This window comes from Heterodontus francisci, chromosome 29, assembly GCF_036365525.1.
Source record: "Heterodontus francisci isolate sHetFra1 chromosome 29, sHetFra1.hap1, whole genome shotgun sequence".
Taxonomy (NCBI): domain Eukaryota; kingdom Metazoa; phylum Chordata; class Chondrichthyes; order Heterodontiformes; family Heterodontidae; genus Heterodontus; species Heterodontus francisci.
Genome location: NC_090399.1, coordinates 30,939,577 through 30,954,679, shown reverse-complemented (window position 1 = coordinate 30,954,679; position 15,103 = coordinate 30,939,577). Strand labels below are relative to the sequence as shown.

Below are 15,103 nucleotides of genomic sequence, written 5' to 3'. Positions count from 1 at the left end.
TAACACATTTCCTTTTTTAGAACCTAGTCAGTTTATTGTCTTTCGTGGTTTTGGTTGACCACTTTACTCAGAAGGAAAGTGTTTCCCTTAGACGACAAGCTGATCATGTTACCAAGCAGCATTTATCAGCTGATTAAATTACAATTATTAGTTAGACGTTTCCATTATTATATTGTTGAAACTACAAATCAAAATCTGTATGATTGAAACAATGTGCATTTTGAAGTATACGAGGAAGAATTACAAGGCTATGGGGAAACTAGTTGGATAGCTCTTTCGACGAGCTGGCACAGGCACGAAAGACGGTTTTGAATGACATGAAGCCGAATAGCCAACTATGCCGCCGTGTTAGTGACAATCTGTACTCGGACTAGAAGGTGATGCAGTAACCTCAGCTAAATAATGTAAATCATATTACTAGGCTGCCTTTCTACACTGACCCAAGCAGGGGAACCGTAAATCATAAACCAGTTGGGTGGCACTTGTTTGCTTGGTGCCAGCCTCATTTAATGGAGGGTCACTTCAGGGTGCGTGATGGAGACCTAGCCAACAAACATTCTCGGAGCCTCGAAAAATAATTGAAAATAGTTTTTTTTCAGTTTTAGTTGGTGATTGCAGAATTTTTATGGGGAGTGAGTGACAGAGAAAACAAAGGAAGGCAGATATGGTATTGACATTCAAGCAGGACCAATTTGACAGTTCTCCAAGTGGGTGTGTGCCTGTCTGAGGTACACAGCTGAGAAGAAGGCGATAACCGAAGACGTTGCATCAGATCCGTGGAAAGACAATACACTTTAAGCAATGCAATAGACGACTAATCATTAATTATAAGCACCATAAAGATTTAGTGCCATGTAAAGCTGCCGGGAAACCTGTTCCACATTTGCTTCTATGCATATAAAGTCCTCGTACGAACTTACAGTGTTATTTGACCATAATTCTACAGGACACAAATTCAAGCTGCGACTGATAATTGACAGCCTTGCAGCACTCAGATTTTCCAAGCTCTTCACAATAAAGAACAAATAAAGGGTGATTAGCATTTATATAGCTCCTTTTACAACCTCAGGACTTCCCAAAGCGCTTTACAACCAATTAATTATTTTTGAAGTGTAATTACTGTAGTAATGTAGGAAAAGTTGCAGGAAATTTGCACACAGTAAGACCCCACAAACCGCAATGACGTACTGTTTTAATGATGTTGGTTGAGGAATAAATGTTGGCTGGACGCCAGGGAGAACTCTCCTGTTCTACTTAGAAAGAATGCCATGGGGTCTTTTACATCCTGCGGGGGCAGACAGTATCTTGGTTTAATGTCTCATCCAAAAGACAGCACCTCCATCAGTGCAACATTCTTTCAATACTGCACTGGGAGTGTCAGACTAGGATATGTGCTCTAATCTCGAGAGTGGTACTCCTCCAAATCTTGCAAGGTGTCTTTAATTGAATAGCTTGGCCACTCATTCTCAACCTTGTGACTTACAGGTGAGAGTGCTACTGCTCATCCACTGCTGACACAATCAAATAATCTGACGCAAATATGCTCCTTGTTACATATGGAAGGGGCTTCAGGTTAAACATTTGGAGCAAATGGTAGCCAACATTTATACCTTTAAGAATGTAAAGTGGAATTGCATTTGGTAGCTGTGTCATCGTAACACACGACAATGAAGTTGAAACTGTGGGTCATGATATCCAACATATCATTCACATGTCGAGAAACCAGTGCGGGCAGCATGCAAGCTGATACTTTCGCAGTGGTCGGAAATGAGACACATGCAAACAGTGCAGGGCACATTAATCTGGTCATCCACTATCAGCGCCACTCGAATTTTACAAGCTAGTCACAGGTGCCTTGCTGCAGCTTGCGTTTTACAACTGGCTTCCAGGCTGGGAGCAAACAGGGGAAATGGTTACCACGTCATTGCCAGATACATGGACCCAGATAGCCAGGTGACACGCAGTGCTGATCTCCATGGCATTCTTTCTTTAATTAGCAGTTCAGTTTACAATTTGCCTGATGGTCACTTCCCTTTATCTCAATGGGAAAGAAAATCAAGCCGGCTGATCATCACTATCATCATTTTGTGCTACTGTCGAAGACCAATTTCTCCCCCACAATACTCAAGAGTTCAACCAACAACTAATTCTACTCAATGGTTCAGTAACTATTGTGGGCAAAGCAAAACATCTTTGTTTTAGACTTAGCTGCCCTGACATTCTGGGCAGGACTATGCCCAGTTACCTGCCTTAACTCCGGGAGGAGACTAGCGTAAACCATAAAGAAATGAAGTGAACGCCGGTATAACCTGTTTTGGGGACAATTTTAACTTCTGGCGATAGTTCAGGATGAGTAATATTGGATCAGCTGCCTGCTAAGCGCTTTTCTGAATTTGCTTGCCACTGAACGTATAGTCGGCAATGGGCTTTATAGCAAGCATTTTACATTATTGACAAAAGTTGCAATTACTGTATATGTGTACTGCATGGTCTCGGTGGATCCTTTTGTTCTGTAATGGCGCTATGCCTTCCTCTCTCGGGGTTCCACTTCCAATTTTATCAGGAGATGGAGAGACCCCTGAGCTCCTTTCTATCAGCTTTAATATTCGGCTGTATGGATACAAAACCCAGCTTCACTTACAGCATTAGCATACAAGCTTCAGTTAAGGCAATTCTTGCAGAACAACCAAACCTTTCTGCCCATTGGTAAATCCAAACCACAATGGCCAGTTCTGCAATGGAACTTAAAATTCAAAATCTGTTCCAGATTGAGTGACACAGATGCAGGGGAGAGACGGACAAAACATTCAATTCAACTACAAGCATCTTCTGGGATTTATTCAAATATGTGTTTGACTGGCAGAACATGCCATTTTTTTCAATTTGTTCACTTTCTTGAGGCTACTTTTCAGTTTATTTTGGCCGGTCCAAGCATTCGGTTTTACCTGTGCTCGTAAGTAAAAAATTGACCCGATCGTGTCTGTCTGAAACCTTAAATAGAGATAGGCCAGACGGATGGTTACTTCAAATAGCAAGAGGAGGAAAATAGCCACTGAAAATGTAACTTACACCAAATTCAATGGAACTGAATATCAGACGGAGTGTTTAACGTGGGTGAGGGGAGGGTGGGTGCGGTGGGAGAAGGTTTGCCGATGCAACACGTTGGTTTAGTGTCACTGGCCAAGCCGAATATCTGCACCAATATGTTTATCTTCATTCTCTATTTTTACCATTAAGGTTTAACCATTGTAAGCTAAAGTCGAGATAAACACTGAAGAAGGTTCTGTTTACCTTTCCTAAATAGGCCTGGCAATTGGCGAATTGAGGTGCAGTTTGACGAATCACCAATGTCGCTGGTATCCGCACAGTTTGAGGTCAAGGAATTCGGTAACACTCACTAAGATTCATATTTTGAGAAAGAAAAATGTCTGAATTATTTTCAGTTATTCCTGTCAAGTATTCAAGTTACGTTTGGCAGGTTTTTAAAACTCACTTTGTATTATCTCGGGTTCTTGATTGAGACACGTTTTTGAAAAGTCGTTTAATATCCACAGTCCACAAAGCTAAGGGAGAGAATGTTTCAAATCCAACAGTTGTTCTTCTCCCTATATCCATGTAAAGTTCATAGAGTGAACTTGTACCTTCGAGCAGAAAATGCCAGCCCCTCTCCCCACCCACCCCCATATTTTCATCTTCAATGGAAATGAAGATCGGGCGGTATGTGAACAGACTTGTAATTCCCTCCCATTCATTTTCTTACTGGCCATAAAACAGAAAATGAATCCAGACAGGGCATTGCCTGCTGGTCAATTTTCACTTCTGTTGAAAGCTTTGGAACTTGAAATTGGATGGATTCCATAACGGGAGAGTGATCCAAAACCTAATAGGGGTCGATCGATCCATTCATTATTTATCTATCTATCTACCGCACCATCCATCTGCCTGCCGGCCTCGGTCTATCTATCTAAATATGTAGCTATCTATCTACCTGTCTGTCGATCTATCTATTTTCTGCCAATTTATCTGTCTATCTACCTATCTATCTACCTATCTATTTATCTCGCTGTGCATCTTGCCATCCTTCTATCTATCTATCCATTTATCTATCCGTCCAGCTCTCCATCCATTCACCTATCTCTCTGTGTATCTCTCCATCCATTTATCTAGCCATCCATTCTTCTACCTATCTATCTATCTATCTATGCATCTCGCCATCCATCCATCCGTCTATCCATCCATGTATCCATCTCTCCTTCCATCGATATGCCTATCTCTCCATCCATCCATCTATCTCTCCGTGCATGTATCTCTCCATCCATCTATCTTTCACCTAACATTTCCTTCAATCTTAAACTGTGAATAATAATGTGTCACATCATGAAAGGTTTGATAAAGACACTGGGATTCGATATTTCGATTTATTTCTTGGAGGGAAGTACAGAACAACGAAGGAGGGGTGGGGGGTGCAGTGCTATTTTACTTTGAGTCACGCTGTTAAACTTTTTTTTTATTTCCAAAATAGACTTTCTTCATAAAAATCTGCAAAAATTACATTGCCAAACAGTTTCCAAACCGCACCAAAATTACAAACATTGCAAGGGAGATCAGTTTCCTTCAATACTGTCATGAGTTTCTTCCCAACCCTTCCGTTTCACAATTGTCATGTCAATTACAGTTTTACATTTACAGCAATTGAGAATATTAACGATACAGTTCGAGGGGTTTCCCATGGATCCAGCCCCTCAGTCCAGTTTGGTGGGGGAACCTTACACTGTGCTCTTTCCCCATTGAGCCTTTGCTGCGGCTTCCCCAAGCTTTAGTGCGTCCCTCAGCACGTAGTCCTGGACCTTGGAATGTGCCAGTCTGCAACATTCGGTGGTGGAGAACTCTTTGCGCTGGAAGACCAGCAAGTTTCGGGCAGACCAAAGGGCGTCTTTCACCGAATTGATAGTCCTCCAGCAGCAGTTGATGTTTGTCTCGGTGTGCGTCCCTGGGAACAGCCCGGAGAGCACAGACTCCTGTGTTACAGAGCTGCTTGGGATGAACCTTGACAAAAACCACTGCCTCTCTTTCCACACCTGCTTTGCAAAGGCACATTCCAGGAGGAGGTGGGCGACCGTCTCTTCCACGCTGTTAAACGTGATATCGAACCGGCAGTTCATTCTCGACCTGGCCAGTTTCCGTTCCATTGTCTGCAATGGAAAGCATTATCCAGCAAAGCGCGGCAAGGTCAATATTACGGGAGTTACACAGGGTGAAAAATATATATACTGTCTGTTACAGCGCCGGGGCAAAGTTATTTCAAAAGGTTTCATGCCTTCATTAACATAGAAAGTCAACAATAACGTATTAAGCTCTTAGAATATCATCAGATATTGTGAATACGTTAACACTTTGTGAGGGAAATTTCAGCTTTTGTTGATATCATCAGGCATGCAATATCTCATTCGCTTTCCGTTGAATAGAACGCAAAGGAAAATTGAGGGATACAAAATCGCCCGTTTTAGAAGATAAAATTACATCCTGCAATTTTGCGGTCAATATTCCAACTAGAGAATGTAAACCATTTGCACTTTTTCGAATGGTACTAATATCTGATACAATGTACGGATTGTATTTTCCATTAAATATAAATACTCTAAATATGCTCCATTATGTTTGATTAAGTCATGTTTCAAAGTTCTCCCTAGTTTCAAGGTCGAGGTGCAGTCAGAGGAAATGTTTTATCTGATAACAAGGGACGAGTTCAAATTCAAAATTTTGGCAGTGTAAGTATGATATCATTATTTGATACAAAACTAGTAGCCTGCCTGCTTGTTCTATTCGCATTGGCGACTGAAATGAGAAGTATAGCGGGATCTATAACAGACGGCCAATCCTCAACATTTGTTTCACGCACAGGCGCTAGCTGAAAATCACTCCTGTTTTCTTTGACGTCAGATTTCTCAGGATATGCGATAATGATAAGTCAGCATTTAGTGTCTGCCTCTAACAGCCTTGAGAAGGTGCACATGACCTTTCTTGCTGTGCTACCCCATCGCTTCTGTTGAGGGTCGTCACACAAACGTGTTTGATGGAGAAATTCAGGGATGGGACGTATGTATGGGGATAGCTTACCAAGACAATTTGCCCGACCCACCAAGAGATTAGAGAGTCACGAGTACAAAGGCAAAATAATGCCGATGTTGGAAACATGAAATAAACGCAGAAAACACTGGTAATACTAAAGTCATAGAGCCATTTACAGCACAGAAGGAGGCCATTCGGCCCATCGAGTCCATGCCAGCCGTCCACGGAGCTATGCAGTGAGTCCCACTCCCCGCTCGATCCCCATCCTGCAAGTCTATTTTTCTTAGGTGGCAATCCAATTTCTCTTGTAGTCATTGATTGTCGCCGCTTCCTCTGCACTTGTGGGCAGCGAATTCCAGGTCATTACCACCCACTGTGTGGTAAAAAAAGTGCTTCCGCCTATTCCCTCTGCATCTTTTGCCCAAATCTTTCAATTTGTGTCCCCCAGTCCTTGTACCACTTGTTATTGGGAACAGCTTTTTCTTGTCTAACTTATCTACGCCTGTCATAATCGTGTAACCTTCAATTAAATCTCCCCTCAATCTCCTTTGTTCTCAGGAGAACAAACCCAGATATCACAACCTTACCTTTTAACTAGAATCCCTCATCCCTGGAACCATTCTGGTAAATCTCCTCTGCACCCTCTCAAGAGCCCTCACTTCCTTCCTAAAGTGTGGGGTCCAGAATTAGATGTAATACTTCAGTTGGGGCCTAACCAGAGTTTTATAAAGGTTCAGCAAACCTTCCCTGCTTTTGTACACAATGCCTCTATTTATGGAGGCCAAGATCCTATATACTTTACTAACCACTCTCTCAATAGGTCCTGCCACCTTCTAAGATATTCAAAGGTCTGACAGCAACTGCCAGTTAACATTTCAGATTTGTGACCTGATATTTGATAAAAAGTCACAGTTTCTCTTTTATTATGACCAAGGTGGAGGAGTGCACTGTCTTTTCTAGTTCCACTTATCTACAGGTCACAACATCCATTAAATGTTTACCAAGTTACCGATACAACCAAATATACACTCCTTATTTTATCCCAGAATAAAATTCACCAAATAGGTTTCTTTAATAAACAACAAAATTATCAGGTTATTATAAAACAAAACTTAACCAGTAATGAAGCAAAGCATTAACAAACTGATTAAAATATGAAACGCCCCTTCTAAAAACTTCCTCAATTAAACTCACACACACACACAGGAAAAAAATACAGAAATTCGCTCTGTAGAGGTCTGTGCAGAGAAAGAAAGACAAAAAAAGACGACTTTGGCCAAATACTTGCTAATTCTTGACGAATAAAAGAAGATACGGAAGGAAGTCAGTTGTCCCTTTTTGGTCTGGCATCCGGGTACACGCAGACGGATCACTGGGTTCGTTTCAGAAGCAGTCCATTCTGGAAATGGCAAGAATTATTATGGTAGACTTTGTAGGAGAAAGGTGGCCTCAAGGTTTTTCTGCTTGCACACATTTGAATCGCAGGAAATTTTTTTCAGTTCCTTAGGAGGTATACAGCACCAGGGATTTTTTTCTTTTTTTTTGATCTTCCGCACTGAATCTTGGCAGTATTTCTTCAAAAAGGTAGAGAAGGAGGTGAGCTGGATGATTTCTTTTTCCTTGGCAGGAAAACACCAATTGTCTTCAAATAGTTCACACCACAACTAACTGAAAACAATGCCCAAACCCCTAACAGACAATTGACCGCCTGACCTCCACAAACCTTGACATGTGGCTTCTCTGTAACCATTTTCCCACAAGTCACTAAGGATTCTGCTGTTTTCTGAGCCCAAACTACACGTGGCCTCCAGCACAGGTGGCTTTCAAACAACATCTTGTCCTGTCAGCGAACTTGGTTAAAAAAAACACATCCATGGAGTCTTTTCAGTTTTAATACAATTCCTTAAAAAATATTAAAAATAATGGAAACACTTTTTAACACTCTCAACAGATACAGCCAGACCTGCTGAATATTTCCAGCATTTTCTGTTCTTATTTTATATCAGAGATTCCAGAACTCAGCACAGGCGAGAGACCTAAACTGTAAACTTCTGGATTGTTTTGAGCTGCTAGGATTTTTTTTTTGAATGAACGGTTTATTTTTAGTAATGTGTCTACCTGTTGATTATTTGTTAAAGCCAAACATACGGCAAGGCTGTGGAAGGAATGGCATATGTGAGATTCGGAATTATTGACGAAATGAAGAATAATACCTACTTACGGGGACTGGAACAACAGCTGCAGGTGAGAAACTCGCGCTGACAGGCAGGAAGTGCCGCATGAGAAATGGAAACTCAGTTGAGAAGGTCAGTGTCACAAGATGCACTGCTGCAGTAATTTGCAGATATCATGACTTTAAAAAAATAAGCACTATGGTTGTAGTAAAAGGGGAGAGGTGATAATGCTAACACGTACATGATCAAGAGGCGGACAGAATCCGAGGCAGAAAAATCTCCGTTTGTGTCTGGAACCCAAATGCTGCAAAAGTTATGGTCTCCCAGATGCTAAACTTTCAGGCCGCTGATTTTAATCACGGTGTGTCATTTCAGATAAAGGGCACATCTGGAGTGCAAGAGCATAATTTTGGCGTAAAAAGGTAGTCATAAATGGTATTATCAAGCACAAAGGGGGTGAATATTGTGCTTGGTGCTGGCACAAATAGCGAGGCGGCCGCTTGTTTTCCACCCCACCTGATTTAATTTTTAACTGAAGACAATGGATAGTAAAATCGGGCGGGGGGTGTAACCTGGCGGCCGATTGGCTATCACTCGTTTTACGCTGCTGTTCATGATCTTTTTCGTTTGCGATTCCCTTTTGGGCTAATTTACCGTGCATTAGTCCATCAGCTATTTTTTCAAGGGCCTGAAGCATTTGTCTGAAGCAGAGTTTCGGCTGATGTCCGCAGTTAAATTCAGAATCATCAGATCCGTGATATTTTGAGCGGAAAGACTCGGAAGCAATGTAAATCTTGGGAACAGAGCAAGGAGGAAAAATTGAGCGATTATTAAGGGACTGAATTAGAATCGAATAATATGCCCATTGATTCTCCCTTATAGATCAAAGACGGTGTGGTGATGTCTTCCCTAACAACAGAAATGCTCTTGGAAAAAATCAAACCTTTGCAAAATATGAATGATCTTGTGGGACACCATCTGTCTATGGCGGTTACTGTTTTTGAGACATCCAGTAAGTGAACTAATGATGGATCTTTCCCATTTTAAACGTGTTCTCAGGAGGTGGGCGAAGTAGCCAAGGTCACATATATTGCCCTCCCAAACTTGCCCTGAAGGGCGGTGCGGGTGGGAGGTGGGAGTGGTTGGTGTCCCTCTGTCCTTGTGCTGTTCGCGGTCCCGCCCCCGTGTGTTTTAGGGAATTACCAGACACGGCAAAAAAGCCAAGTACGTGGCAAGCCAGGATGGGACGTGGCTTAAAGGAGAACTCGAGTTGCCGAGTCCGGTGCAATGATGTAATAAACTTTAGGAATCTTACAGAGGCTTAGACGTCTTTGTAACATTGTTGGCGCAATGGCATTACGTTGGTTAAATTGTTTTCTTCGTTGGGTTATTTTTTTGGGCATTTTTGAAGCAAAATTTGGCCCTGTCCTTAAGGACATGTTGATTCTGATATATCGTGCTTACCTCCATTGGTGTGCTATCTAATGACGTGTCGCTATATATATATGCATATAAACGTTAAAAATAGTCTTATCAGGTTGTCAGATTAATTACATCAATATAGTTGTTTGGTCATACAGAACTTGAGTATTGCTGAAAATAGAGACATTTGTCGAAGCTTTTCGTCTTGCACTTATCAGGACAATTCGCAAGAATAGCAATGTAAGGGAAACAAAAAAGGAGAGTGCATGCTTGGTTGACAAGTGGACTCAGAGTGGCAGAGGTGTTGCCATGGAGAATGCACCAGTTTATGGTGACTTACAGTGAAGCTTTATTTAAAATTTAAACCATGCAGCTTGACTCTGATTGGTAAAGGCCTGGCCCTGAGGAATGAACCAGCCAATGGCTGTCATTTTTTTTTTAGATTAGAGATACAGCACTGAAACAGGCCCTTCGGCCCACCGAGTCTATGCCGAACATCAACCACCCATTTATACTAATCCTACACTAATCCAATATTCCTACCACATCCCCACCTGCCCCTGTATTTCCCTACCACCTACCTATACTAGTGACAATTTATAATGGCCAATTTACCTATCAACCTGCAAGTTTTTTGGCTTGTGGGAGGAAACCGGAGCACCCGGAGAAAACCCACGCAGACACCGGGAGAACTTGCAAACTCCACACAGGTAGTACCCGGAATCGAACCCGGGTCCCTGGAGCTATGCGGCTGCGGTGCTAACCACTGCGCCACTGTGCCTGTTTAGCTGAAACAGGCACAATGTGCGTACATGTTCTTTCTGTCTGCAAAGAACATGGCTCTGTGTATTAATATATGTAGCTTTCAGTACACGCAAATGTGCCACACTGCAAGCCCGACTGACAATGTTAAATTGGTTGTCAGCGGAATTCTTAGCACACTGAGGATTATTTAGCAAATGTTGTCCAATCACAGAATCGCATCTAACGTTAGACAATGTGTTTTGAGTTTTGCAAGCATGGACTGGTTGGGTATGGCTTGTACCTTGCCCATTACAAACAGCAGAAGTGACATGTTGTTTGATACTATATCAATACCGTTGGTCCATCAAGCAAAAGTTTGCATCAAATGTTACGAGATGTACTGTTTTCACAGAAATAAAATAAATGCAATTAAACATACTTAATGAAAATTAAAGAAAAATAATTAACAACAAATCGAATTAAAACAAAATTAATACATACAATAATAAAATAAATGCATTCTTACATTTTCCTATAGGTGGCGAAATGGAGGAAATAGAGCTCAGAAGCATCAAGTTTGTTTCCTCACCATATGTGATCGATTTATCAAAGACAATTGGCTACTTCATACCCCGAGTTCCCTTTAATGTAGCGGTATGTATGGTCACAGCATGTTGGAACAGTATGCAGCATCCGATGAAGTACAACTGTTTGTAAACGTGTGCATGTTTTGGTCAGCAAGAGAAGGGATGTTAACAGAGAGAAACTAAACATTGTCCACTTAAAACCACTATTATCGACGTGGAACACTATCATGAGCAAGTAAAGGATGGGTCACTGGAGATTGAATTCCTATCAGCACTGCCTTAAAAACAGACAATTCACGTCAGAAGATGATTCCCACCTGTTTTAGAGTGGCATTTCAATTTGTCACCTACCGATCATTTAGAGTCCCTGAATAAAAGTCAGTTGGTGTCAATTCAGGCTGAATTAGAAACAGTCTTGTGTTTTGGGGCGATGCCCACTATAAATTAGGAAAGACTGGGGTGACATTGCCACAAGGGTTCATAGCTTTTATGGAAAACCCTGGGATCTGGGTGCTACTTACACCGTTTCTCCTGGATAACCGTCTAACTAAGTCCAGGGATACAACAAGAGATCAGAATATACAAATATTCCAGTCGAACAGTTCCATAGGTTTGTGTAATGAGTCTAAACTAAGCAGTAAAGGGCATTATATTTTAATATAGTATTACCAAAAAAGGCCAAGCGTTCCATTCATATATAAAGGGCACCATCAGGTGTTAATGGAAGTAGCACTTCGATAGACAAAGTCCACAGTTTACGGTTATTTAACAGAGATTAAATTATAAAAAGAAATACAACGTGTGCACGGGAAGAGACCAATTAATCTAAAATATCAAATAAAAATCGAAAATGCTGGAAATATTCAGCAGGTCAGGCAGCATCGGTGGAGTGAGAAACACAGTTAACGTTTCATGCCGATGACTTTCATCAGAACTGGAAGAGTTGGAGAATCAACAGTTTATACGCAAATATAGAGCCAGAAAAATGGGGGAGCAAAAAGCAGAAGGGAAAGAAAAGGTGGAGAGCAGTATTGGTTGACAGAAAGGACGTTGGTGCAAGGCAGAATGTGGTGGTACTGCGACAATATAGTAACAGAATGTGAGTCCAGAGGAGGCAGAAATGGTAGCAACAGAAGCAACACCAGTATCCTAGTGCATGAATTGCAAAAGGTTAGTACGCAGGTTCTGCAAATAATTAGGAAAGCTAATGAAATTGTGATGGGGGTCGAATACAAAAGTAGGGAGGTTATACCTACAAGGCATTGGTGAGCCCACATCTGGAGTATTGTGTACAGTCTTGGTTTTCTTAATTAAGGAAGGATGTAAATGCATTTGGAAGCAGCTCAGAGAAGGTTTTCTAGACTATGATCTAACTTGGGTGGGTTGGCTTGTGAGGAAAGGTTGTACAGGCTAGGCTTGTATCCGCTGGAATTTAGAAAAGTAAGAGGCGACTTGACTGAAACATATAAGATCCTGAGGCGTCTTGACAGGGTAGATGTGGAAAGGATATTTCCCCTTGCAGGAGAATCTAGAACTAGGGGTCAGTGTTTAAAAATAAGAGGTCACCCATTTAAGACAGGAATGAGGAGAAACATTTTCTCTCAGAGGGTCGTAAGTCTTTGGAACTCTGTTCCACAAAAGTTGGTGGAAGCAAAAGTCTTTGAATATTTTTAAGGCAGAGCTAGATAGATTTTTGATAAGCATGGTGGTGAAAGGTTATCGGGGTAGACGGAAATATGCAGTCGAGGTTACAATCAGATCAGCAAGTAAAAGTGTTTCATCTCATCTGCTTGCATGGAAAAGTGCTGGGGAAAGGGGAACAGGTGATCCCTTGAGAATGCTGAAAGCGGATAGGGAAGATGTGTTTGGTGGTTGTATCATGCTTGAGGTGCAATAAAGTATCAAATGATCTAATACCATAATCTTCTCTATCAGACACCCAAGAATGAGTATATAATATTTGACGGGACATTGCAGTCCAATACCAAACATAAGATTAACGTCACTTTCCAGCTGGATTCCCTTAATTGACCATTACAGTTTCGACATGTTTCCTGAGGTAGATAGCATGGCAAGACGTGGGGGGGGGGGGGGGTTACAGAAAAATAAATCGTTGTGATATCATTCAGAAATGCCACACAACACTTGGTAGAAAACAACCGAGATTTTAGACTCGTGTTTGCTTCCAGAACGTGACGTTAGCAGAATGGGCTTGCAATGGAAGTGAACTCGGACTAGCTCTGTTAATGTGGTGAAGACAGTTTCTTAAATCAGCACATCCCTTTTTCCTGAATAGCTGTTATTTCACTTTGTAGGTCCAAGTAACTTACCCTGATGGATCTCCCGCCTCACATGTTCCTGTAAAGTTAGAAGGAGGACAAGCACAATATACACAGGAAAACGGTCATATTGTGTTATCAATGCAATCCCCTGCGGATAAAGATGCTTTTGAAATTAAGGTGAGAACAGTTCTAATATTTTTTTAATTTTATACGAAGTTTTCTTGAAAATATGCTTGTGCACTTCAGAAAACACAAATTAGTTTTGCAGGACTAAGCTTTATGATGAAAAAATTCAAAGCATTGAATAAATAAATGGCACAGTTCTTAGCTCACTAAGGCAGAGTGTGAATTTTAAGCAGCCAAATGCTTGTCCGTGCAAACAACGAACCATGGAGATTTGTTGAGATGTTCTACAGTGCAAATCGCTGAAGAATCAAGTAATATTTCAACACAACACGTGAAGAAGTAAAATCAGAAATATTGAAGGCGAGTAAAGTTTAGAATTGATGAAAAGGTGAGAAATCGGTCTGCGCTATCAGAACTACAACTACAGCATATGCAGCCTACCGTTAATTACCACATTCTTTACAAAGCTAAACAGTCGCATACGAAAACTTGTTTCTCCAATTATTTCCCTGCTATTGTTCCCCTAAAGTGCGTTTAACGGATGCACACCATTCAAAATGCCTGCAGATTCTGTTGCAACTCTCAAAGTGTAACCTTGAAATTGTAAGAACAAAGAACAAAGAACAGTACAGCACAGGAACAGGCCATTCGACCCTCCAAGCCTGCGCCAATCTTGATGCCTGCCGAAACTAACACCTTCTGCACTTCCGGGGCCCATATCCCTCTATTCCCTTCCTATTCATGTATTTGTCAAGATGTCTCTTAAACGTCGCTATCGCATCTGCTTCCACCACCTCCCCTGGCAGCATGTTCCAGGCACTCAAAACCCTCTGTGTAAGAAAACCTGCCTCGCACATCCCCTCTAAACTTTGCCCCTCGCACGTTAAACCTATGAGCCCTAGTAACTGACTCTTCCACCCTGGGAAAAAGCTTCTGACTATCCACTCTGTCCATGCCGCTCATAACTTTGTAAACCTCTATCATGTCGCCCCTCCACCTCCGTCGTTCCAGTGAAAACAATCCGAGTTTTTCGAACCTCTCCTCATAGCTAATGCCCTCAGACCAGGCAACGTCCTGGTAAACCTCTTCTGTACCCTCTCCATAGCCTCCACGTCCTTCTGGTAGTGTGGTGACCAGAATTGCAAGCAATATTCTAAGTGTGGCCTAACTAAGGTTCTGTACAGCTACAACATGACTTGCCAATTTTTATACTCTATGCCCCGACCGATGAAGGCAAGCATGCCATATGCCTTCTTGACGACCTTATCCACCTGCCTTGCCACTTTCAGTGACCTGTGAACCTGTACGCCCAGATCTCTCTGCCTGTCAATACTCCTAAGGGTTCTGCGATTTACTGTATACCTCCCACCTGCATTACACCTTCCAAAATGCATTACCTCACATTTGTCCGGATTAAACTCCATCTGCCATTTCTCTGCCCAAGTCTCCAACCGATCTATATCCTGCTGTATCCTCTGACAATCCTCATCATTGCCCGCAACTCCACCAACCTTTGTGTCATCTGCAAACTTACTAATCAGATCAGCTATATTTTCCTCCAAATCATTTATATATACTACAAACAGCAAAGGTCCCAGCACTGATCCCTGTGGAACTCCACCAGTCACATCCCTCCATTCGGAAAAACACCCATCCACTGATACCCTCTGTCTTCTATGACCGAGCCAGTTCTGTATCC

At 41.8% G+C, this 15,103-nt stretch overlaps 1 protein-coding gene across 1 annotated transcript in view; it reads left to right on the top strand.

Moving 5' to 3' along the window:
* LOC137346236 (complement C4-like) overlaps positions 1 to 15,103 on the top strand; it is an 83,257-nt gene that overhangs the window by 17,966 nt on the left and 50,188 nt on the right. The window contains exons 6-11 of the mRNA XM_068009668.1: positions 3,305 to 3,387; positions 5,681 to 5,768; positions 8,208 to 8,313; positions 9,126 to 9,255; positions 10,948 to 11,063; positions 13,312 to 13,455. Coding sequence (XP_067865769.1) covers positions 3,305 to 3,387; positions 5,681 to 5,768; positions 8,208 to 8,313; positions 9,126 to 9,255; positions 10,948 to 11,063; positions 13,312 to 13,455 — 667 coding nt within the window. The remainder of the gene's footprint in view (positions 1 to 3,304; positions 3,388 to 5,680; positions 5,769 to 8,207; positions 8,314 to 9,125; positions 9,256 to 10,947; positions 11,064 to 13,311; positions 13,456 to 15,103) is intronic.